We start from the raw sequence: 23,977 nt of genomic DNA on the forward strand, positions 1-23,977 counted from the left end.
GTCGTCAGAATCAGTTCCAAGCCCATAAACGGAGGAAAAACCAAAAAATTACATCTGGTAAGAAAGAGACCTCCTATATTTAGGGATATTTCTTTACAGCTGGATACATGTATCTAAGGCTGGGCTGATGTTGCGTTTGTGTAAACGAGTGAGATTGTGTGATTAAGCCGCAGCCGAGCGGCGAATGACACATTCGAGCAAGACAGAAGTAGACAAAATGATAGGCACACATTAACGACAAGACTACAGGGATTCTCTCCCCGGTCTATCAACTCACTAACTCACCGTCCTACTAACTATTATTCCCTTAAACCTACTAACTGCTCTAAACCTTCAGCCTTGGGCTTTATAAACATTGGAACGATAATGTTCAGCCATAACCGTCTCCTTTTATAAATTTAATGACTCAACTTAGTCGATAGTTTATGTCTCTAGGTTGGGCTGACCCACTTAAACGATATCGATAAAACCTAAAACGAGTTTCATGCTGGCGCATAAGGGCTTATGAATACTGTTCAAGGGTTTAGGCCGGAGAGAATGTAGTAGAAGAACGCAGGTTTGGGGGCTTAGAAAACTGATAAGTTGGTAGGCTCTTATGTATATGTGGTTATTTCTTTGCTCCCCGTTGTTGATAATCTGTTCTTTTTGAGTTCTGTGATATCTGTCTCTACGTAGTTTCCTTGTACGATTTGTGGGTACATACATGTTGTCATCCCCGTCCCTCTCGCTGATGACACCGTGTAGCCACCGACGAAGCTCTATATTTCCTTTACTCGAAAAAACATGGTTCGAAGGCCTACCAATCAAAGCAACGAGCGATAATAACATCATTATTTTTTTGCATTCTTGGCTTACTTCCCTTTTTAAATTTACGCTCGCAGCTTTATTATGGCGGACTTTATATACGACTACGTCTAGCTAGTATCGGTCACGCAAGCACCACAGCAGTGATTTAAGCCTCAAACATTGATGAGTGGTTTTGTGTATTGACAAGGTTTATCGACTGAGGGCTACATAGAATAGGCCCCTGAATAATAACCCTATATCTTGGGTCTGCCTCACCGCCCCTCGATTCGCAAGCAAACACTATATTGTTGAGAGGTTAAATTTAAACCTTGTGCCAGTTACCAGGCGCCCAAAAGCTCCTTCTCCAACACTATGAAACGGCAGGGATGATCTATACATCTGAAATCTGGCATCTTCATCTCTCTGGAAGTCATTCATAGCATCGTTCCCTTGGATTGGACTTTGGGTGCATTTAGGCAGTCACGATGAACATCCATATGCCCATGTAACATCGAAATCTCAGATCATCCAGATCAATTTATCCAATAGCTCTTCTATGTATGCTTAGAGCCAGAGTCAAGTATATGTACTCCGTATCTAATCCAGCTTAGGTGCGATCCAGGTTTCTAATCAATTGGAAAAGACATTGAGTCACGATATCGATCTCTATGTATCTGCAACTATACTCTAAAGTAGAGTAGAGCGCCTATCATAGAATGGGCCTCACGTTTGGAGAATATCATGCATGCCAGAGCACGGGACTACCGCGCGCAGCGCACAGACTATTGAAATATTGCAACCACCGATCACAACCCCTCACTCGCCCCCCACACCACCCACGACAGGCAGAATCGCAATCACGATACCCTCTCCACTCCAGCTTGCCATCTCCTCTCTTCCCCCAACGCCAATTCAAAACAAAAAAGCGGGGGAATACGGTACTTAATTACACATGATCCGATCTGCGGCGACCACGTGCTGCCGATCGCGAACCGTGTCTTTTTAATTTCTTCTTCCTCTTGCTTTTGAAACAACCTCTTTCTGCTTCCTTTTTTTTTCCACCTTTTATTTTTTTTTCAATTTTTTTTTCCCAGGTTTTTGGCAATTGGGGTTTGAACCATCGGGCGTGGGTTTTCTTGCACTTGTGGTGATGGGCGGATGGCGTTGCTGGGGGTGGCTTTTAGCGGTGGTTTTCTATGGATGGGAGTGAGTAAATACTTGCGCACCGCAGCGAGAAGATGCTCGGGCAGAGTGCGCAAGTGAGTGGATGAGAAGTCAATTCAGGCAACCTGCCCTCTGCTGCCAAGTGGTGGATCCTTCACTGCTGATCTTCCAATATATCCTCGGGGAAGGAGGAAGGGCAAACGAATATTAAACTTATCCTACCGCTTCGCCGCGCGTGGCTGTGTCGAGGTTATGCAACAATGAATTTATTGACGTTCGGGCCCCGGTTATTAGGTACTCTGCAGGTGTCATGTGTGGGTGTGTGGAGGTGAGAGGAGGGTGGTGGTGGTTCCCCATTGGCGAATCAACGCGCAGAAACACACCCACGGGGAGATCTACAGTCGTGGATGTGGAGGCCTGTGGGGAGAGGAAAGAGTTCTGTTGGGTTGGGTTGTGTGTGGAGAGCGGAGGGATAGAAGGTATGGGGATTTGTATGTTTGTATGTGGTGGTTATGGGGGGGGAAGAAGAATTGAAGACGAGGTAGATGGAATTAGCCGGCGTAGGTACATGATGTATGTAGATGTTAGTTTGTACCTACCCTAGGCGCACGGACATTGAGGCTCAAATTGGGTTGGCTGGGCGGTCAGCACTTATCGGAGTTATGTGCTCTATCATCTTCAATGTAACGTGCTGTAAGATGTGTACATGTATTTTTATATTCTATCTCTGGCGCACTCCACAATATCTCTCTATCTCTATCCCGTCGCGCAACTCTACCTCTTGCCTGCACAGCCCGAGTGAGAGTGATAGATGATAGAGTGGGAGAGAGAGAGAGTGAGAAAGCAAAGATAGCCACATAATCTCTATCTACCTCCCTAACCTATCTCGAGGCCCGCAAGACAAGAGATTGAGGATTAATAGATTGCAGATTACGGCTTCCTTTCGAACCTGCAGTAGTGTGCGTGAAGGGGAAATGGAAATTATCACAAACACAACCGATACCCGCCTTGCTCGTCGTCATGTTCATGTTCGTCCGGCCGTCAGTCCGTAACTCCCTATAACATATGCCATCCATCCATCCATCCATCCATCCATACCTTACCTGTAGCTCCCTTACCTACATGTCACTCACTCTACACTTTACTTTACTTTACACTTCCCCCCCCCCCCCCCCACATCCCTGTCGCTTATCTATTGTATCGTATTATCTCCGGAAAATCCCTCTACTACTACCGCAGTAGAGCACTCTGGTGCGCGTGCGGTGGGTTTGAAGGGGGGAAAAAAGAAAAAGTGTAGTTTACCGAGTCGTGAAAAAAAAAAAAAAAAAAAAAAAAAACGTCCCTGTTTCAACCGGCAATAGCCAGATAAGACCCGGTGATTCCGTTTCGTCCGGGATTATTATTGTAGAGTAATTGACGGCCAGCAGTGCAGGTGGGTTTCTTAGTCTCGGGGTTTTTTGTTATTTTGCTTGGTTGGGGGGGGGGGAATCTTTTTTATATTATTGTTTAGTTTTGCTTTTCGGGCTCGGGGAAGAGCAGGTTTTGGCTTTTTGTTTAGTAGTGGGATAATTGATGATGGGGATGGGGATGGGGATCCGTGGGGAGTAACGGTTCTTCACCATGGACCATGGACGCTCGGGAGTTGTGGTGAGTGAACCTTTGGGGATGGACGGACGGGGGATGGGATGTGAGGATCGACATACGAGGTCACACAGAGCAGAGAGCTCTTCTTTTCTTTTCCATTACTCTTCACGGAGAGACAGAAACAGAGACCGTGGATGTGTGGGGGAAGTGTTGAAACACTGTGCGTGGTTGGCTGGCACACACAGCTATGTAGCTAACCTAATGTCGTTGGTGTGCATGGATGGCATGCTTTCCTCTCTTTCCTGAGCAGCACTGCACACTACTCTGCACGCTCTGCGCGAGTCGCTCTTTCTCCACTCACTTGTGGGGATGGGGAAGGTTGTTGTTGGGTGGGTCGGGCATGGCACTCACTCATTTTCTTCTTCACAACCTAACCAACTTAACTGCCTGCCTGCCTGCCTGCCTGCCTGCCTGCCTGCCTGCCTGCCTGCCTGCCTGCCTGCCTGGACTGCCTGACATATATATCATCCTTTCTGCCTGGCCCGCTACACACTTCTCTTGGGACTACTTACTTGCTACCCCAGCTGGAAGAAAAGCAAAGCCACTCAGGCATCCAGGCGGGCAGTTCTAATTGTCCCTTCTCCGAATTCGATTCGTGGACCGTTTGAGTACTTTTTACTCACGATACTGCTTCTGCAACGACAAGACATATATATACCTGTCCCGCTCACATACCTCTCCAATCTACATTCTATAATCAAATCTATTCTATACTTGGTCTGGCTGTTACCTGTCTGTGTTCGGGACGGACATAAATAGTATCGAGTCGACATCGGCCTTTGCCTAGCTTTATATCACACGCACTGCTGCCGTCACTACTATTCGTTGCTTGCGCCGAGCACTTAAACTCCGCGCCGCCCATTCTCCGTCCTCCTCTACCTCCTCAAGACTCGAATACACTCAACCAATTTCACAACCAATTATTCGACACCACACATACTTCACAGCTCGAGCCAGCCTACCTCCCACCAATTAATTGAAACTCCACAACCACCACCACCAATGTCTCCCATACCCAAGCTCCCCACCCCAATCACCATCCCCCCCACCACCTCCTACACCCACCCCACCCCCCCGCTCACCCCTCTCACCCCACATCCCCTCACCGCTACCCCCGCACCCCCCGCACACCTCCTCTCAACACCCTACACCGCCAAACTCGGCTCCGGCGCATGGTCAACCGTCTACTCACTCACCCCCCACCTCGCCGTCAAAACACCCTCCAACCCCTCCGCGCTCCCCATCCTCCACGCAGAGGCAGAAATCCTATCCCACCTCACAGCAGCACTCACAACCTCCTCCCCGCCGTGCGTGGCGCGCATACACTACTACGACCCCAAGACCGCACACCTGTACCTCGACCTCCTCGCCGCCGGCACCCTCGAGTCCCTCGCCCGCGCGCCAAACATAAAGACAAAGACACAGCGCGGCGAACCGGTGGTGGGGTTCGCGCAGTGGCTGTTCCTGGCGGAGCGGCTGGTGGCGGCCGTGGCGGCCGTGCATGCGGCTGGCGTGGTGCACGGGGATATCAAGTGGGGCAATGTCCTTCTGCGGGCGTACACCCCCGGCGCGGATGGGGATGGGGATGGTGATGAGGTGTGGGATGCGTATTGTCGTGAGAACCCCGGTGCGGTGTTGTTTGAGCCGGTGCTGTGCGATTTCTCGAGCGCGCAGAGGGGCGGCGAGGTGGTGGGGGAGGGGGTGAGTGCTGTGACGACGGGGTTTGCGGCGCCGGAGGTGTTGCGTGGGTTTTTGGGCGGGGGGAAGGCGCCGTTGGAGGTGGGGGCCGATGTGTATAGTGTTGGTATGACGTTGTTGGCGGCGGCGCTGGGGAGTGAGGTGTATGAGGGCGTGAGGCATGTCGGGATTTATGCGAGGGAGGGGGATCCGGTGGGGTGGGTGAGGGGCGGGGAGAGGGCGGTGAAGGTGGGCAGGGGGGGTGTGGTGGAGGGGGTGCTGAGGGGGTGTTTTGGGAGGGGGGCGGAGGGGAGGGTGGGGTTGGAGGAGGTGGCGGAGAGGGTGAAGGTGTGGAAGGGGCGGTGGTGGGAGGAGGGACGGGGGGGTGGAAGGTGGGGGTGGTAGTGGGGGTGTTTTTGTAGTGTTTGATTGCTGGGGAGGGGTGTTTTGTGTTTGGTCGTTTGTTCGTTTTTTTTCTTTTCTTTTCTTTTGTGGGTTTATGGGCATGCGGCGTGCGGGTTTGGTTTGGGTAGTCTGTTTGTGGGCTGGGTTGGGATAGAAGGGTATGCGTAGTTTAGACTTTGGGTTTTTCTTTTCTTCCTTCTTTTTACCTCCTTTCCTTTGTCGACTGTCATCTTATCTTCATTGGGGTCGGTTGGTGTTTTAGACCGAGTGGATCATCATATCATTAGACGGGGGGTTTTGTTTTGCATCTAGAGCATAGGGGTTGATTGGCATCTGCATCTCGAGGTACGGGGGGTTAGGTGCATCAATATTATTATTGTTATTACTGTTATTGTTATTGGTAATTGGTGTTGGTAGCTGGTAGTTGGTAGTAGCTGGGAGCAGGTGTTGGCCGTTGGTGGTGGTTTGTAGTGGTGGGCCGTTCATTGGCGATGGTATTGGTACGTACGTGGTGATGGCAGCGCAGGTGTTGGTTGGTAGCTATTTAGCAGTGACAGCCGGGAGCTATCATATCTGTAGTAGTAGTAGTAGTAGCTACTAGCAATGGCAGCGAAGAACTATGAGTGTCCAGCATCAGTAAAGAACGGCTGTTAGTAGTAGTAGTCAGTGTTGGTAGTTGCATAGCCAGTAGCTAGCTAGTCCGCAAGCTTGAAGTCCGAATACGAAAAAGGCCAATGATTATAATTACGGTTTTACTTGACACCTTACTGCCAATTACCCAAAGACCCCGATTACCCCCAATAACCCCAATTCCCTCCCCTCCCTCCCCTCCCTCCCCCTTTTCTCCCCCTCCCCCTCCCCCCTACACCCCCCACCCCCAACCAACCCGCCCACAACCCTCGCATACTCCCCCACCCCCACCGCCCCCGCGCCCCACAGCACAATCGCCGTCACCACCATCTCCTCGCCCGCCGCCGGCGCCGCAGACGTGTATCCGACAACATTGACCCACTCGCCGTCGCGCAGCGACCCCAGTGCCAGCGTGGCCGCGACGAGGCTGATGTCGACGTGGATGGCGAGGCGCGAGGGGGGGTGCGTTAGTGTTAGCAGGGGGGAGGTGGGGTCGTGGGTTGTTATGCTGTGGTGGTGGTGTTAGTTGTGGTTTGTGGGGTAGAAGGGGAAGGGGAAGGGGGGGGGGGTACCAGCCGAGGAAGCGCACTTTGGTGTTGGGGTGGGAGGGCACTTGGTGCAGGAGGAGGAGGCGGGAGGCGGGGGTTGCGGCCATTGCTGTGCTGGTCTTGGTGGTGAGGCTGGAGTGCAGAGTGTTGGATGTATTGTAGATGTGTAGCTGAGAGCTGAGGGAGCTGAGACGTAGAGACGATGATATCCAGAGAACCCCAAGTCGAGTGTATATTCAAACACAATTCCACTGTAAATACACACGTTCCCCTGCGCATGCATAACTGTAGACTACTATGTATGTCCAACCCTAACCCAGTGCCAAGCCCCCCCCCAAATCCACCTCGCTCGCTGCCATTTCATCCGTCCGTCACTTTCTTTCCACGAGACGAGATCGACGACGGGAGACAACCTTCTCTTTCTCTCTCCACAACCACACACATCTACAATCTACAACCTACAATCTATAGCTACTATCACTATCACTATCACTACGACGACAGGAAAACACACACGCTGGACACGCAGCCGTGAGACACCGCCAGCAGCAGCAGCAACAACCGGCCCCGATGGAGAACAACCCGCCGGCGTCGGTTAGCGATGACGCGGTGATGCGGGAGGAGGGGGACACGCTGCGGAAGGAGGAGGGGCAGGAATCGGCGGTGGAGAAGAAGGAGGTGGTGGTGGGGAAGGAGGTGGAAGGAGCAGATGTGGATATGGGAAAAGACGGTGGTGGTGATGGTGTCGTTGATGCGCCCCCACCCCCGGTGGCTGGGGAGATGCTCCCCGTGGCGGCACCTCCACCGCCTCCACCACCGCAGCAATCGCCAGCGCCAGCGCCAGCGCCAGCGAGCGAGGGCGAGAGCGAGAGCGAGGACAAGGGCAAGGACACAGACACGCCGATGCAGGTGCAGGTGCCGGAGAAAGCGGGCAGCCCATTACCGTTGCCATTGCCGGAAGTGCAGAACGCGGGGGAATCGATTGTGCAGATACAGACACAGACTCAGACACAGACACAGACACAGACACAGACGGAGGACCATCCAATGTCTGGAACCGACGATGCTCACCCACCACCCTCACCGCCCCCACCGTCCCCACCGCCTATACCAGAAGCAGTAGAAGAAGGCGCACAATTGCTCCCCGCTGAAGCCACACCCGCGGCGGTAGAGCCCTCCCTCGACGCCCTCGACGCATTCGGCCTCTCGCCCGCCCTCCCCCTCCCCATCGCCGCCGACCCACACCCTCACCCCCCACCCCCACAACAACCTCAACAACCACACCCGCCCTCCCCCCACTCCCAATCCCCACCGCCCCACAGCAGCCCCAATCGCAAATCACGCCCTCCCCCGTCGTCCACCCCGGCGAACTCCACGAGTTCCTCGCCGACCCCGACCCACGCGCGCGCCGCCGGTCCTCCCTCAACGCCGGCATCGCCGGCCTCGAGGAGCTGCGGCACCGCGAGCAGCAGCAGCAGCAGCAGCAGCAACAGCAGCAGGCCTCGCTGCAGGACCTGGTCGAGTGCGCGGCGCACGTCATTAATGCGTTTGTGCGCCTGGATTTCGACGACGGGCAGGTGTTCTACGTGCAGAACTCGTCGGTGGTGTTTGGGCGCGCCGAGGGCGCGACGAGCAGCTCGTTCCAGCTGCAGCAGCAGCAGCAGCAGTGTGGGCCGGACGGGAGCACGGTTGTTGGTGGCGGCATGGGCATGGGGGTCGGGGTCGGGGTGGGGTTTGGTGGGTTTGATCCAAAGACGGCGCCGGGGGCGATGAGTATGAAGAGGGAGAAGAAGAAGCGGAGGAAGAAGAAGGATGAGAGTGGCGGTGATGATGATGGCGGTGGAGGTGGTGGGGATGGTGGGATGAGGCCGCAGATGCAGATGCTCCGTGGAGGAGGAGGGGGTGCCGAGGGGGAGGAGGAGGACGACATACCCGTTATCCACCTACCGCTCAATGGCGCGGCCGACACGCTGCCGCTGCCCCCGCGCAAGAACATCTCCCGCAGGCACGCGCTGCTGACGTACAACTTTATCAAGCGCCGGTTCGAGTTCAAGGTCACGGGCAAGAACGGCGCGTTCGTGGACGAGGAGTTTGTGGGGTCGGGCACCACGTGGGTTGTTCCCGAGGCGGGGATGAGGGTGCAGATTGGCGGTATTGGCTTCAAGATTGTGGTGCCGGTCGAGCAAGGCGGCGGTGGTCAGTTTGAGGAGGAGCAGGAGCAGAAGCAGTCGGCGAGGCCGCCGCCGGGGAGAGGGAAGGGGAAGATGAGCCTGGCGTTTACGGACGAGCATGGGAATGAGGTCAAGACGGACGACTACAGCGAGGACGAGGACGAGGACGAGGACGAGGAGATGGCGCGGATGGATGAAGAGGGTGACGGCGAGGTTGATAGTGACGGGAGCATGGAGGGCTCTGACGACGAGGAGGACGACGAGGACGACGATGATGACGACGAGGGCGACGAGGACGAGGACGAGGATGAGGAGGAAGAAGAAGACGGGGTCGAGGCCGCAGACGACGAGGCCGAGCAGGGCGACGCCGAGAACAAGAGCGACTCCTCGAGCGAGCTCTCGTCCTCCTCCGACGAGGAAGAAGAGGCCCCGCCGCCGCCTGCGCCCATCACAGTCGAGAAGAAGCGCGGCCGCGGCCGCCCCCGCAAAGACGAGACCGCGCACTCGCGGCTCGAAGCCGAGAAGGCGCGCGCAAAGGAGCTCGCCCGCCAGAAGGAGGAGCGCAGGAAGAAGGAGAAGCTGGAGGCGGCACGGCGGCAGAAGGAGGCGGAGCGGGAGCGTGCAGCGGAGAGGAAGAGGCTCGAGAGGGAGGAGCGGCAGCGGCAGAAGGATAGGCTTGCGAGGGAGCGGGAGCGCGAGAAGGAGCGCGAGAGGAGGGAGAGGGAGGTGAGGAAGGAGCAGCAGAGGAAGTTGCAGCTGCCGCAGAGGGGGGCGGGCGGTGCAGGGGAGGAGCCGAAGAAGGCGAAGTTGTATTTGCCGACGCCGGCGAAGAAGGAGGGGGAGAAGGCGGCGGCGGCGGCGGCGGCGGCGGGCGTGAAGAAGGGGCCCGGGAGACCGCCGAAGCAGCAGCAGGCACAGGCACAGGCACCCGAACAGATAAAGCAGGACTTGGAGGAGCAGCACGAGAATCTCCATACATACGCTGACCCAATGGCCGCACTTGCATCGGCGACAGAGTCTCTTTCTCCTCCGCAGCAGCAGACGATCCCCGAGCCCGAGCAGGCCTTCTCGCCGTCCAACCCGCTCATGGCCGTCGCCGCATTCAACGCCTCCGCCCCCCCGATCGACCCGCAGCTCTACAGCTCCGTCCCCAGCTACACGCCCCCGCTCGCCATGCACCCGCACGCCAACAACAACAACAACAACACCTCCACCACCGCCCACCAATCGCCCTCCTCGCCCCCCCGCGGCCGCGACCGCGACCGCGACCGCAAAGAGCCAAAACCCAAGAAAGAAAAACCGCAGCCCAAGAAGCGCACGCCCTCGCCCGAGATCAACGAAGCCGACTACCCGCCGGAGGCACTGCTCAAGCCCTCGGCATCATACGTGATCCTCATCCACGAGGCCATCTCAAACAGCGGGCAGCAGGCGCTCACACTCCCGCAGATCTACAAGGCCATCGAGCGGAAGTACCCCTACTTCAAGCTGCGCGTCACAACGACGGGGTGGCAGAGCAGCGTGCGGCATAACCTGGGCGCGCATAAGGCGTTCACGAAGGTGACGAGGAGCGGCAAGGGCTGGCTGTGGGGGATCAATGAGGGCGTGTCGATCGAGAAGGAGAAGAATAAAGCCAACATTGCCGCTCAGCGCCCCGCTGCGTATCAGCACCACCAGCACCAGCACCATCAGCAGCAGCAGATGCAGCAGGGTGTGTCGCCGTATTATCAGCAGCAGCAGCAGCAGCAGCAGCAGCAGCATCATGCGCTGCAGGCGAATGGTCACCACTTTCATCCCCAGATGCCGATGTATGTACAGGCGGACCCGGCACACGTCCCGCAGCGCCCGCAGTACGCACACCCTCCCGCGCCCCCGCTGCAGCAGCAGGTATACCCACAACAGCAGCAGCAGAGAATGCCGCCGATGCCACTCGCATACCAGCCTCCTCCTCCTCCGCCACCGCCTGCGCCCTCACAACCTACACAACACACCCCCACCACCGCCACCACCCACAGGCCCCAGCCGCCCCAACAGCAACAACAATTCCCGCACGCCCCCATCCCCATCCCGCCACCGTCAAAACTTGCAGCCTCCCCGGAGATCATCGCGGCGATCGAGGTGCTCAAGAACCAGCTCTCGCGCGTCTCTGCGGACCGGGACGCGGCGGGGCTGGACCCGAGGCTGGTCGTGCAGGCGCAGTCGGTCGTGCATGGGCTCATCAGTGGGAAGTTGAAGAATGTGGGCGTGGAGGTGGTGAAGCAGTTGAGTAGGTTGTTGGAGGCGAGGGGGGTGGGGGGGTTGAAGGCGAAGGGGGGGACGGCGGCGACGGCGCCGGTTGCGCAACAGGTACAGGTACAGGCGGCACAGCAGACACAGACACAGACACAGACTCCTCAGCAGACACAGGCGCAGGCTCCACAGCAGACGCAGAAGACGACGCCGACGACGCCGCTGGCGACGACGAATTATAAGAACCTATCGATCGAGAAGAAGCAGGCGCTGTACCGTGCACTGCTAGTGGCGAAGGAGAAGAAGGAGCGGGAAGCCAAAGAGGCTGCTGCAGCAGCAGCCACTGGTGGTGGAAGTACTGGTGGAAGTGGCGGTGGTGGGGTGAAGAGGCCGTTGGAGGAGGGGGCCGGCGGAGAGCCTGTGGCGAAAAAAGTGGATTTGGGGACGACGAGTGCGGCGTAGTAGTAATGCTTGGTGTGTTGGGTTGGTGGGACATTTTGTATATTGGACTGGACTCTCTCTATCTTTTTACCCCCCCCTGGTGCCATATTGAGTGAGGAAGATTGAGAGCTTTTTTTCGTTTTTGCTGCTTCTTGTTTCTTTTTGTTAATGAGTGATTGGTACCATATTATTTTTTGCTTGCTTTCTGTGGGGGTTCTTTTTTTTTGTATGTGTGCTTTGTCTTTTGTTTGGGTTTGTTTAGGGGATCATAACGGAGTTTGCTTTTGTGTTAATTGGGCGTTTTATCCTTAAGTTCCTTCTTTCTTCTTCTTCTTCTTTCTTGTGTTGTGATTTTCTCCTTTTACCCACTCCCCCCCACCGGCCCCCCTGGGAGTCCTGGCATAGCGGTAGTATAGTCTTATCTGCATGTAGCTTGTGAGTTTGTGAGTTTGTGGGATCCACGAGGTGATGGGAGACGATGGGGATGGGGAGTGGGAACGGGGGGGATGGCCGTGGGAATGGGAATTGAAAATATTGCATCTGCGTTTTTGTATGCATGTGTTTGTGTTTGGCTACTTTGCTGGTTGTTTCGTTTTTGTTTTCATTGGCGGCTTGTTTTTGTTTTTTTTTGGTTCTTTTTCTTGGCCACCTGGCTCCCTTTTTTTTTTCCTTTTACCTTTTCTTCTTTTCTTTTCTCTACTCTTCTCTTCTCTTCTCTTCTGTTTTCTGCTCTTTATTGGGTGGTAATCATAGTGACGCTTAGGTTGGTTTCTATATTGTGGCTGAATGGTCCTAAGTTCGAGGGGTCGGGGAGGAGGGAATGAGGGGAGGCCGGTGTGTGGTGTTGTGGGGGTAGAGATTTAGAATATACTTGTAGCTGCTTAGAGTATTTTTTGCTGCGGTTGTGGGTATCATATTGGTGCGTTCTGTTTGTGATGTGATGTGATGTGATGTGATGTTCTGTGATGTTTTGTGATGTTCTGTTCCGCTCTATATACTCCTCTCTACTTTACCAGAAGATCTAGAAGAAAGGGGAGAGAGTATCATACATGGTACATATAGCTATCTATCTAGCTAGCTATCTAGCTTGTGGAAAATAATTTATGCATCGATCCTCGAGATATAGCTGGCTGGCTGTGAGGAAAGAGTGCCCCCCGTAATGCATTGTTGATGCGGAATATATAGTAGAGATTTGGGGGGGCTGTGGGGTGTTGTTGGAGGGTCATGGGATGTCACTCGGCCGTGATCTACGTAGCTCGTTTGTCAAGATTTAATCTTTGGCGGGCTACATGTGCTAGTCTGGCTAGTTCCGCGTGCGGCTAGGCCCCTCCGGACACTGCACTTAAGATCGGCCAGCCCACCATCCGTTTACAGTGTTGACCTGAAGGATAGTCCCTCATGATGAGAGCAGAAATTAAACGTTGCAACCTATGAAACCCTATCCGCACAGCTAGTGGAGGTAGGCATGATCAACCAAGCCCACACTACAGACAGGTCTCGGCGGTTGGTTCGTTGCTGTGGCTCTTGCCTGTTGCGTCTGCGGTTGCCATGCATGATGAGCTCGTCAGATATGCGCGAGCTGAGCTGCTGTTGCTCGTGGGAGTTTGAGACTGGTTAGCTAGTAGATCGACTGCGAGTGATAGACTGTGAAGGTAAGTCCTGCAAACTGAAAGACCACCATGGTACATACATTGATATCAGAGTGTGCGGGGTGTAATACATCTAGACCTCGGATTTTTTTTTTTTATCTGCGGCACGGATCACGGCCGCTGTCGTGGGACTGGGCTACGTGTGCAAACAGTACTAGTCCAGCCAGACCTGATGGTTGAACCAACTCTTACAACTATGGATATCTTTGCAAGAAGGGCCCACCATTCTTGTCCCATTATCGTGCTAACTCCAAGAATGTAATGGTCAGGGATGGGGTTCTTGGCAAAGGCTGTGGGGGCGAAGGCCCGAGTGAGAGGATGTGATTGGACCAGGTCGTGGATCACCAGTACGTACCGCGTACCGGGGAAGAGATCTACTTCCCTGTTCCCAGTAATCAGGCCGTCAGGATATTCAAAACACATGAAGCTGGGGCGTACACTTTCGAAGCCACTACATGATATTTCGGGTCACAAACTTTATGTGACCAACAAATTTCTACGGGCCTGGCAAAGTTAAAACGAGAAAACTAGAAGTTCTGTTCCCAAACTTTACTGGACTCCTCATACACTAGCTTCTCTATGCCTTACGCCTCAAGTTGGTTGCTACCTATCTTTGTTTGAACGTAGTTCCAGGCACACATACAGCGCTCAGGATTCTATCTGATTTTGACTTTTTGAATGTTGGGTCCATTTTCCAACTCCACAGCCTCAAAGTGCATATGCCTCGTCGACCTGAAGTGCAGTAACCATATCCACACGGAGTGAGACCAACTATCAATCTTAAGTGGGGGCGTGCAGCGGAACATTTTCTAATAGGCAGTAAAGGTATATTGACTGGGTCACAGCTAGTAAGTATGCCGGCAGTGTAAAGAAGTGCAACAATCAGAACCCCCCCACAAGCACAGATACCTTTGAGACGTCTAGATTGGTCAATAGCAACATGCCAGTACGTCATCAACGGATAGATGTGGAGTATCCACTGATCAGGGCCGTTGCCTAAACCTTTTCCGCGAAGATCCCGGAGAAGGTCAACCCTGCCGCAGGGCTGAGATGTGTCCACCCGGGTTTCAGGTTCAATAATAAGGCACTGGGCCGAGAAACCCTAACTAAACTCCTGGTCGATTATCGGAGATATACTTTATGTATGCCTGTAGATGTGCCAGGATTTGTGTTTATATATGCGCGCTTATGACTGTTAACTAGATCGATCGAGTACAACATGGAATGTCGAGGATCGTACCAAGGAAATCTCGGTCTTGTAAGATCGGCCGGTGCGTATTTCGATGGGCTAGACGTCGGTACCAAGGTTTATCCTTCCTGTCTCACATAAGTACTCTAAGGTTATTCGGGTTGTTCTTGAGGCGTCCAATCCGCGGGAACAACGATGATCATTTCCAGTTGAACGACAAACAACGTGTAAGGCGAGAAAAGCGAGGCTGACGAAAAGTAATAGGACGACAGATTGTGCTAAAAATGCACAGTATAGAAGTAGTTGTCAAAAGCCTTTTAAGAAAGAGATAATATTTCGGTTAGTTATGTGGCTTTCGAGCGGACAGCAGCTCTCGTTAGTTAAACCTACCTTATTATCGTTTCTTCGAAAGTTTGCACTTATACAAATCTTGGAACCATGAGCCAAAACTTCACGTCCTTTCACCCTGTAAGACCAAATATGATCACTTACCCTATACCAGCGGAAGGAATAGAGTTGGAGGTTCTGCAGGAGAACATTTGTTCCTTTCTTGGCCCAGAAGCATATGCTCGTATAAATCTCAACCAAGTATCTCTTCTGAATTCCTCAACTTGAACTTCTGAAATGCTTATATTTTTAATCAGAGGGGTGTCAAAGAATATATGATCACGGCATTAAAACCCTTTACAAACGTATGTCCTAAATCACAGATTGATTACCATATCGACTCCCATAAAGCTGACTATTTCACCTAGAGTCAATTGAATGACCTTCGGGCTTTCTCGGCAGAGTTGATTGAATATATCTCTGAGAACTTTAAGCCCCAAACCTATCATCATGTAAGACCAACATGCATGCATCAAACCTCATACTACACTAGCTATAGTGGGGAAATAAACGGCCCTGGCCAGAGGGGCCGCAGAATGGCAAACTTACAGGCAAAAGGGGCATTGATTGTAATTTTGAAACCCCCCTTATTCGCAATTGTCTGACGGTTTCAAAGCTAATTTTTCCTCGCTAGAATTTGCAAATCTCATATCCAACGATACACAATACATATATCACTTCAAATACTAGTACTGATCATGGACCGTGTAGTCATTCAGTAAGCCTTTAGTATTGCGCAGAGTCTTTGTAAATCGATAAGCTAACGGTGATAGTGTGCCGGACTGTGGTCTTCGGGGAGTAGTTAAGAAATATCGCGCGAGCGGCGTGGTCGGTCAGAGAGTCACGAGAGTCTAGCTATACTTTAGAGGTATTTAGTTGAATCCAACAGATAGTTAACATCCTTTCAATAGTGACTTTCAGCACGTATGCAGTATACACTCTAAGATATGTATAGTAAGAATAAGAGATACAGAACTATAGATTCCATTTCTTTGATTAATTATATACCTCTAGAAACTCTATGTGCGGGCCAATCATACCAGTCTAAATAATCTAAGATATAAGGAATAACCAAAAAACACTAGCTACTCCTAAGCTTTCTCATGGATTCGTCACCTAGTAATATTCTGACCAGTGGGATAAGAGCTCCTCTGCCTGATTTTATCGCCCCACCTGAACAATACCCAAGGAATTGGCAGCAACAAAAGACTGAAGAATCCTAATAGACTTCCCGCCCATGGAATCCCAAGTCCTCTATACATTTGTACAGTGAACAGAGGAAACACCGCGCCAAATGTATACCTCAGAAGCCCATTGGCAGCCATTGCAGACGCACCGTTGAGGGCGTGGTACACATCCACAAGGTAAGTTGTTGTTCCAAGCTGTAGCATTGTTAATTATACTGGCCATAAAAAAAGATGATGATCAATGGATCTTACAAAAAGACAAAGATTTCCCCAGCCAAACGGGATTCCAGCAAGTATTGGTACAATCCAATGCACATCTCTCTTTGCAGACCAGGCAAACCTATCCAACTCGTTAGTTCAACCAACATCTCGGGGGAAGAACTCTCCAGCTGGACAACTTACCAAAAGAGTGAAATTGGGATCCCTAAAGACCCGGCCATACTCGCATATAATCTATGTTCTGGTTCCGTCGCCTTTCCTTCCAACTTGGCCTTCTCCCTCGCCGCTGCATACCACGTCCTATCAAACACAGCAAACGTCCCCACTGCCAAAAACAGCCCAAACAACAGCCCTAGAAATGCAAGGCCTACAGAACCGCTATCAAAGCCATACACGGCCCCAAAGACGTATGGGAAAGACGCAAAGAATGCGAATAGGACGCCGAACGAAAAGGCAGCGTAGAGCGAGATGAACCCAACAATGGGCTCGGTAACTAGCATGTGAAGCGGCCGGATGAGTGTAATTGTGAGCAGCACCTTAGCAGCTTGAACACCTGTTGGTCCCGGTGGGACCGGAATACCACGAGACTTGGCCCGCCGGGCGAGAATGACCTTTTTATACGTCTCGGAGGTGAGGAAGGTTAAGAGGTAAATCGGAAGCCCGACGATAAGGAGCGCCCACATCAACCATTCCCACGAACGGTGAAGCACCGTATAACCGCCAATAAGAGGGCCTACATATTGTTCAAACCATCAGCCCCGATCATAAGATATCAACAAGACACAACATACCCAAGGCCGGTCCCATAAACGGTGCCAGAATAACCAGCACAGTCGCCAACCCACCGCCCTCTTCAAGCACCCATATATCCGCAATTGTGCCAGCGCCAACCGCCAAAGCCGGGCTTCCAAATGCCCCAGACAAGAACCTACACACCAGTAATGTCTCGAAATTCTGTGCCAGCCCGGCGCCGAGGGTGAAAAGTAGTGACAACGGGAGCGTCAACACATACACCGCCTTCCGGCCTTGCGTCTCTGATATCGGAGCACCAATGATCGGGCCGAGGCCAAGACCAAGTGAGTACACAGAAAGACCCAGCAGGGCTACTGTGGGCGTCACGTGGAAATCTTTGCTAATTTGGGGGACGCCCGGAGTGTATATTGAGGTTCCGAGAGATCTAGGGTGTAGGCATGGGTGTGTTAGGGTTGAGCTTTTGTAGCTACACAGATTCACGGGAGGGACCAATTTGTCTTACACAACAAAATTAAAGAGACCGGGAATGACACTGTGGAAGATACGCTTTTTGAGACTCCATGTCTTTGGGTTGTCGGTGTCTTCGGGGCCATCCCAGTCTAAGGAATTGGCCTGGGAATGGGGTTCTTTGGTGTTTAGTTCTTCTTTGTGGGCTGTGGAGACCTTTTCGAGATCTAAACTTTCGTCTTGACTGCTCAATACGTGAGGTAATTGCGACATTTTGAAGTAAATAAACCGTCGAAAAGGTAAATTTAAACACCAAAACCTAGCTAGCTGTAACTCGAAATCACTGCTGATGAAGTCTGGGAAAATTGGGTCTTTCAAACGGAGCACCGCTCATAATCTATATAAATATTTGATCTCATATCATACGCCCTCCTCCCCTATGACTACTTGATACTCAAATTCTAATCAAGTATTGTAGCTGTTGATATCAAACGGTTGTTTAGTGATCATTTCTCGCCAAGACCCTAACTTAAGCTTATTTCTGTATTACTGATTCCTCGGCAAAACACTCAACGGCATGCCGAGGTAAGTAATCAACTCTAATTCATATACACTTACGATCGCGAACCAATTAAGAGATCTATAAGTCGCATTTATCCCCCAACAAAGAAACTCAAACTAATCCTTAGTTGTGCTTTTATACCTACGCAAAGATTCAAATCATCCAAAAGCCCAATGACGACGATAGCCTAATTCCCTAAACCGTTTCTGGATGTTTTTTTTTGTTTTGTTTTGTTTTGTTTAATTTTCTGGACGATTCCACGTAGCCTTTCAGGCACACTTGTTCCTGGCTGTACGCGGAAGACTGGTTTCGATTTGAATGTTTGTGCGACTAGAGATAGATGCTTACCAACCCAGGACAGATATGGCTTTCAACCTTGTAGTACAAGCCAGCTCTCACTCCTGAGTCTCCTTGATCCAGTACGTACTCTACTTCTGATAACGTACGTATATTATCCAAGCTAGCCAGCCCCCGATAGCGAATATATGGGATACAATGCCTTCCTCTCCAGATGTACGAGCTAGAAGACTATATACTGGATTTTCTTTTCATGAATTTGAGAACAGCCTTTCACTCCTACAGCGAAGTCCATGGCAAGAACTACTAAAGATATTCATAGTTTCGGCGAGAGCAACGAACGTGTCTATAAGAAATTGTTCTAGGGAATTAAGGAACTACCTCTCTCCATTCTCAGGCAGGGGAATCAACATGTTAATCCTACCGTCCAAAAGATAGACGACAATATAGACAACGCAGTTAGTTCTCTGAAGAATCGAGATAATACTACTTCCAATATCACTCTCAGTAGAACGACTATTATAGGGGGTCACCACGCGGAGAGTCACCATGCGGTATGTATCCTCGAAGAAAACTTTTCAAGACTGATAGCCCCACTAGGGAACCAGAATATATCTCAAATCCATGCTCGGGCAGCATGTGAACAGACGACGTCAAAGTTGACCATTAGCGTGTTTTCAGGACGGAAGTATGATTCGGATCACATGTCAAAAGGTGAAGATTACGGTCAATTATGTTGATGGAATAGTGCGCTTGGCCTGATAGATAGAATGGGCGCGGGTTGAGGTGCTCCAGGGCCTCATTCAGGGTAGATTCGACTATGTCTTCTACTAGCCTCTTCACCCCTATTATTCAAGATTTTCTTCAAAGTTCCCCACAACATCTTCCCCACGCGTCGTTCTGTTAACTGCCCTAGCCCCGATGGTAATACCGAACGCAAATCCCTTAGCAAGATAGATCTCTGAATATATATAACGTAACAAGCTGGGGATTCAGCTTGGCAATACGGAATAGCGTGTTAGCCACGTGGGTACAGAAAGATAAGATTCGGTTATCATTTCCAGATTCCATTCGCTTTCACTAGCTCCACGAGTGATAGGTCGTGAAGCGGTAACTAGAGTGGTTACGTGCATAAGCATGAGAAGATCCCATAAAATGACCGCCCGGCCTAGGCCTAACATATTTCTAATACTAGGGGCTGGTTTGAACATGACTAGAAAATCTTTACCTTTCTATCCCAAGAAAAATATTACGTGTACGGTACATACCGGTATGGTCAGATACAGCACAGACAAGCACGACAACAACATACGCATGAGTACATAGCCACATGTAGATAACCAAAAATAATTGCTTATTTCCCCCCTCAACCTTTCCCTTCCTAGAAAATCACTGCACCCCAACAAAAAAAAGGGCTGGCCGGAATTCCATAATCACCATCCTGAGTCGAAGAATTCGTCAAAAAACTCCTCATTCACATCTTCGACACTTATCAGTTCCTCGATACCTTCCACGACATCGTGATCGAGTCTCTGGATTGTGACTTTGACCGCCTGTTGATTTAGGGATTCAAAGAATACCACGGTCTCAAGTTTTGGTACCGCGGAGAAGGATCGCGCTATGTCGTTGATGAGACCTTGTCTGTAGCTCGCCGGTTCGTGAACAGATATGGTAGGTAGGAACGACGTTTTGATGGCAAAGTGTCGAAGGGAGTTGTGGAAAGAAAGTGCCTGTGCCCATTCCGACTATTACCCGGTGTCATGTTAATACTGCACATGCAAATAATATCCGGGAAGGAGAGATGCGCGTACTGCTTCCATATCAAACCGCCCAATCTGACTGATTCCAAACTTCTCAACTGCCGGGACGCTTCGCGCGAATACTATGCCAAACTGTGTTAGTGAAGATCTTGCCAGTGCCCGCTTCGCGTCTGTTAGCGTCCAGCCCGATATGTGTGTTGGCATTGGCAGTGTCAAGTTCTTTATTCCCTGCTTGTGGTGTTGCAGCTCGGGCAGCAATTCAAGAATCTCTCTGTGTGAGATTGATCCTACTATCATATGGTGCTCGAGTCTGAATGTCTCTAGCTGTTGGAATTGTCTGATAAAACCGAGATAATCTGATGGAATCTCCTCGATGCAGGATATGAACTCCCGGATATTGAGGGCTGATTCCTTCGGGAGGATAAAGGGATGTGAAGAGCCATCAGGCAATCTATTGACTGCCAACCGTGTGATGGTTGGATGGCGTTCAAGGAATGAATTCAGGCAGATTACCGCAAAGTCGACCTGATGACTGAAAACTTGGCCAATTTCAAGGGTTTTCAGCGATGGAAAATGGGCTGATTGAAGTAATGTGTGAAGCTCTTTCGTTCCGGTTATTTTCAAAACTTGGAGCGATGGGCATCGAGACAAAAAACCGTTGACTCGGTCATGCATTTTGTCTTCCATCATTTTCCACTCTTGGTTAAGTGCTAGTTGCTCACTGGAAAACAGAAAACCTCCCCCCCGTCGAGAGATGTCCTGAGTAAACTGGAAATCTAACTCCTGGAGGTTGCTGATCACTGTTGGCTCCTCGGACTCAAAATACAAGTATTTAAAGACTGGTGAGACGACTTGCAAGCTGTGTATTTGCGGCAACAGTCCTTTCAGAAGGATATGGGCGATTTGCACATCAGGGTACAAAAGTGACAGTTTTCTGACCCGAGGAAGCCCGTTGCGGTCAATGACTTCTTTCAAAAGTGACCGAACTTGTGCTAATGAAGGTTCCCATTCCTGCTGTTGTGTCGTGTTGGTTTGGGGCTGGTGGAAGTACAATAGAAGTGATTGGACCACTGAACTGGTATAAGGGTTCCTTGAAGAGCAATTGAGGAAAAATTCAGCTTCTGCAAGCTACATGTAGTTGACTATAGAGGGTACACAAGAGAGCAACATACTTTGCCAGTGCCAAACAAACATTGTACATCCCCCGGTGCTCCATATCCTCATAGTTAGAATTTCGGGGCATGAACTCCATGCCGATATGGCGGTACAGCATTGAGGTTGCAGCGTAATTCCAGGCCTTATTGACCAACGCCGCCCTCACATAGCTGACCTGGTCGGGGAGGTACGATACTATCTGATCGATGATTTCTTGAGGGATGTTCATGACGATATTGTGGTCGATTTTTTTTTTCTTTTTGATTACCGGAGAAGAGATGGTTGAGATGGGGATGAAGGGGTAGTTTTTATAAACGGTGGCCTTTAAAAAGTGCAGATCCTTTTCTTTTTTTCCGTTCCCTTTTTCTCCAAGGGCAGCTATTTATGGGTAGGATGCACCTTGTTTTCAGCCTTATCGAATCACCCACCAGGCACGAAGAATCTTGGGGTGACTTACCGAATGAATTCACACCTATATACGTATGTAGGTACTCTATGACCAGTTTCCGGGGTACGTATTTAATGTATGCAGACTTCGTACTTCTGGAATCCGAGTGAGCCAGCCAGCAGCCAGCGACCGGGTCGAACTCGCGAGGAATGGGGATGATTGCAGGTATGTATGTAGGTGATAGCCAGTACAGTATTTACCGGAGGAAGGGAGGGGTTGAGGATTCGGATACCTAGGCATGTGGGTGTAGCTAAGTAATCTCTGTAGAGCAGGTACATGTAGGTATAGTATGTCATTTATGTACGTAGAGCATAGTAGAGTACATACTGGGGAGGCTTTTTCTTTCTGCAGGGCCTTGCCGGTTCAGCGCCCACGTATGTGTACTCGCGTCTTCCGTACAATCAACTCACGGTTCCCCTAGCTGCTTGATCTTTGCATGGTGGATGTTGCGTGGGGAGTCTAGGCAACGAAGTCTACTGGCTGGTTGGATGGACTGTCCGGAATTATGATTCCAAGGATGGGTATGTACCCATAGCTACTTGGTAGTATAAGGGTAAAGCCGGGGTTTGTTTCCTTGGGAGCATGAGGCTCATTGTTCGTGTTCCTGTCAAATACCAGACGATACACATACGCACATGTAACTCTCCATACTTATTCGACGTCTAGGAATTCCTCATGCAGCCCTTCCTTTGCCATGTGTTGTTCTTCGGTATGGATTACAATATCATTAGTTAGGCGGCTACCTGAAAAAATTTGTTACTGGTAACTGTAAGGCGCCATGCGTTGTGCATCGCATGTTGTCGCCATGTTTCTGCCAAGGCTCGCTTATGTTAAACCGGGTGGGTTTGGCTTTTTTGGTTAGGGAGGGAATTAAACACCCATCACTCGGTCACTGGGGCTCACTCGGGTCGGCCCGGTTTATGCATAAATGAAATGACACAAGCGAGAGAGAGGCAGAGAGAAACCCTTTAGAGGCAATGAACAATTCTATTTACCTAACAGAGTAGCCAATTGCATGCTTTCCTGGCAAAACGTCCTTTATATAACGGTGCCAAATATCCATGCCTCGGCATTCTTGGGGCGGCACGGGCCGATCTGCCCAGATTATTGAGATGTTGTTCCGGCGGATAGAACACCGTTGTTGCTCCGAGGTTTCCAAATTGTCTAAAGCCACTTATCCCCGTCACCAGATCACTCCACCAAAGGCAAATCCCGAATGCTATCCGTCCATTTACCAATGAGCTGACTTGGTCTCCAGGAATTCACCCGATTCGTGCGAGCTTCTATCCCTCTCCACTGCCTTTTCAGAAAACCCCCTCTCGTTAATGCCTCGCCATCGCCACCAAAGGCATTCGCTTATGGCTCAGCCCCTCACCGACATCAAACCGAAGAACGACGGGCTGAAGAGCGGTCATAATTTGGTGCCTGAGATAGGTTGGACTAAACCATCTGAGAGATGTTTTCGCCCTTCGCTTGGATAACCCCTCACTTAAACCGCTAAGGTGGATGGATATAAACTATATGCATATGGCCCTTTTTTATACCGCCTCTTTGTTGGTCATAGTGAAATCATTGAGTGAGGGGTGAACTCGAGTGGAGGTGTAAACATCTATGTACCATTCACTCGTTATCTACCCAAGCCATCACAATCCCCCAGGAAGGAAAAACGAAAAGAGGTGTTTGCGGTGATAGAGATCGATATCAGCCGTCACTGATTCCTACAGGCTGCTTAAGTCTACATTGGAACCTTCACTGGATAATCCTCAGCTATATATAAATACATACATTGAAGCAACATGTTTTGCTTATCTACGGCAGAAGCACAGGTGCATCGCCGGTCTCCCAAAAACGGCACCTTCTGAGAAGCAAATATGATATGTATGAGCTCATTGAATATGCCGGCCCATAATTCCAAAGTGGCCTACATTCTGGGAGCGCTGGGAACCTTGTCATTCGCGGGGTACAGTGTTGGCAACGGCTGTCAACTTCGATTTGGAACAGTGTCCTAAATCTTAAGACACGAGATACTACATACACATGGTTACAAATTCCCGTTATGGCCCTACTATTATCTTGGAGACACAGCACGCAGGCATCGACCCATGGTCCTCAGGTCCCATGATGAATTCGGAAAAACGGGCTAGCTAAAAAAAAAAAAACCCCCCATTACCACAGCCTTGGGCATTATAGGTACATGCAGGTACATAGCTTGGCCTTTACGGCATATTGATA

At 51.0% G+C, this 23,977-nt stretch overlaps 6 protein-coding genes across 6 annotated transcripts; 3 read left to right on the plus strand and 3 right to left on the minus strand.

Moving 5' to 3' along the window:
- Window positions 1-4,596: 4,596 nt before the first annotated feature.
- On the plus strand, window positions 4,597-5,676 carry LAJ45_06481 (uncharacterized protein; the record flags this gene model as incomplete). The annotated part of the gene is made up of 1 exon (XM_046116045.1): window positions 4,597-5,676. One exon carries the CDS (start codon window positions 4,597-4,599, stop codon window positions 5,674-5,676), a length of 1,080 nt encoding a protein of 359 aa, XP_045970706.1.
- Window positions 5,677-6,450: 774 nt separating this feature from the next.
- On the minus strand, window positions 6,451-6,961 carry LAJ45_06482 (uncharacterized protein; the record flags this gene model as incomplete). The annotated part of the gene is made up of 2 exons (XM_046116046.1): window positions 6,451-6,814; window positions 6,879-6,961. 2 exons carry the CDS (start codon window positions 6,959-6,961, stop codon window positions 6,451-6,453), a joined length of 447 nt encoding a protein of 148 aa, XP_045970707.1.
- Window positions 6,962-7,424: 463 nt separating this feature from the next.
- Window positions 7,425-11,713, plus strand: LAJ45_06483 (uncharacterized protein; the record flags this gene model as incomplete). Its single annotated transcript, XM_046116047.1, has 2 exons — window positions 7,425-8,268; window positions 8,324-8,397. The coding sequence occupies 2 exons, from the start codon at window positions 7,425-7,427 to the stop codon at window positions 8,395-8,397; spliced, it is 918 nt and encodes a 305-aa protein (XP_045970708.1).
- A 4,316-nt stretch (window positions 11,714-16,029) lies between these two features.
- Window positions 16,030-17,796, minus strand: LAJ45_06484 (uncharacterized protein; the record flags this gene model as incomplete). The annotated part of the gene is made up of 5 exons (XM_046116048.1): window positions 16,030-16,299; window positions 16,357-16,444; window positions 16,507-17,056; window positions 17,115-17,500; window positions 17,579-17,796. 5 exons carry the CDS (start codon window positions 17,794-17,796, stop codon window positions 16,030-16,032), a joined length of 1,512 nt encoding a protein of 503 aa, XP_045970709.1.
- Window positions 17,797-19,374: 1,578 nt separating this feature from the next.
- On the minus strand, window positions 19,375-22,338 carry LAJ45_06485 (uncharacterized protein; the record flags this gene model as incomplete). Its single annotated transcript, XM_046116049.1, has 10 exons — window positions 19,375-19,595; window positions 19,651-19,763; window positions 19,820-20,127; window positions 20,194-21,232; window positions 21,315-21,675; window positions 21,755-21,790; window positions 21,978-22,006; window positions 22,073-22,090; window positions 22,156-22,204; window positions 22,275-22,338. The coding sequence occupies 10 exons, from the start codon at window positions 22,336-22,338 to the stop codon at window positions 19,375-19,377; spliced, it is 2,238 nt and encodes a 745-aa protein (XP_045970710.1).
- A 468-nt stretch (window positions 22,339-22,806) lies between these two features.
- Window positions 22,807-23,162, plus strand: LAJ45_06486 (uncharacterized protein; the record flags this gene model as incomplete). The annotated part of the gene is made up of 2 exons (XM_046116050.1): window positions 22,807-22,950; window positions 23,004-23,162. 2 exons carry the CDS (start codon window positions 22,807-22,809, stop codon window positions 23,160-23,162), a joined length of 303 nt encoding a protein of 100 aa, XP_045970711.1.
- Window positions 23,163-23,977: the final 815 nt, after the last annotated feature.

The sequence above is a fragment of the Morchella importuna genome (assembly GCF_003444635.1).
Source record: "Morchella importuna strain M04M26 chromosome Unknown Morimp01GS019, whole genome shotgun sequence".
Lineage (NCBI taxonomy): Eukaryota > Fungi > Ascomycota > Pezizomycetes > Pezizales > Morchellaceae > Morchella > Morchella importuna.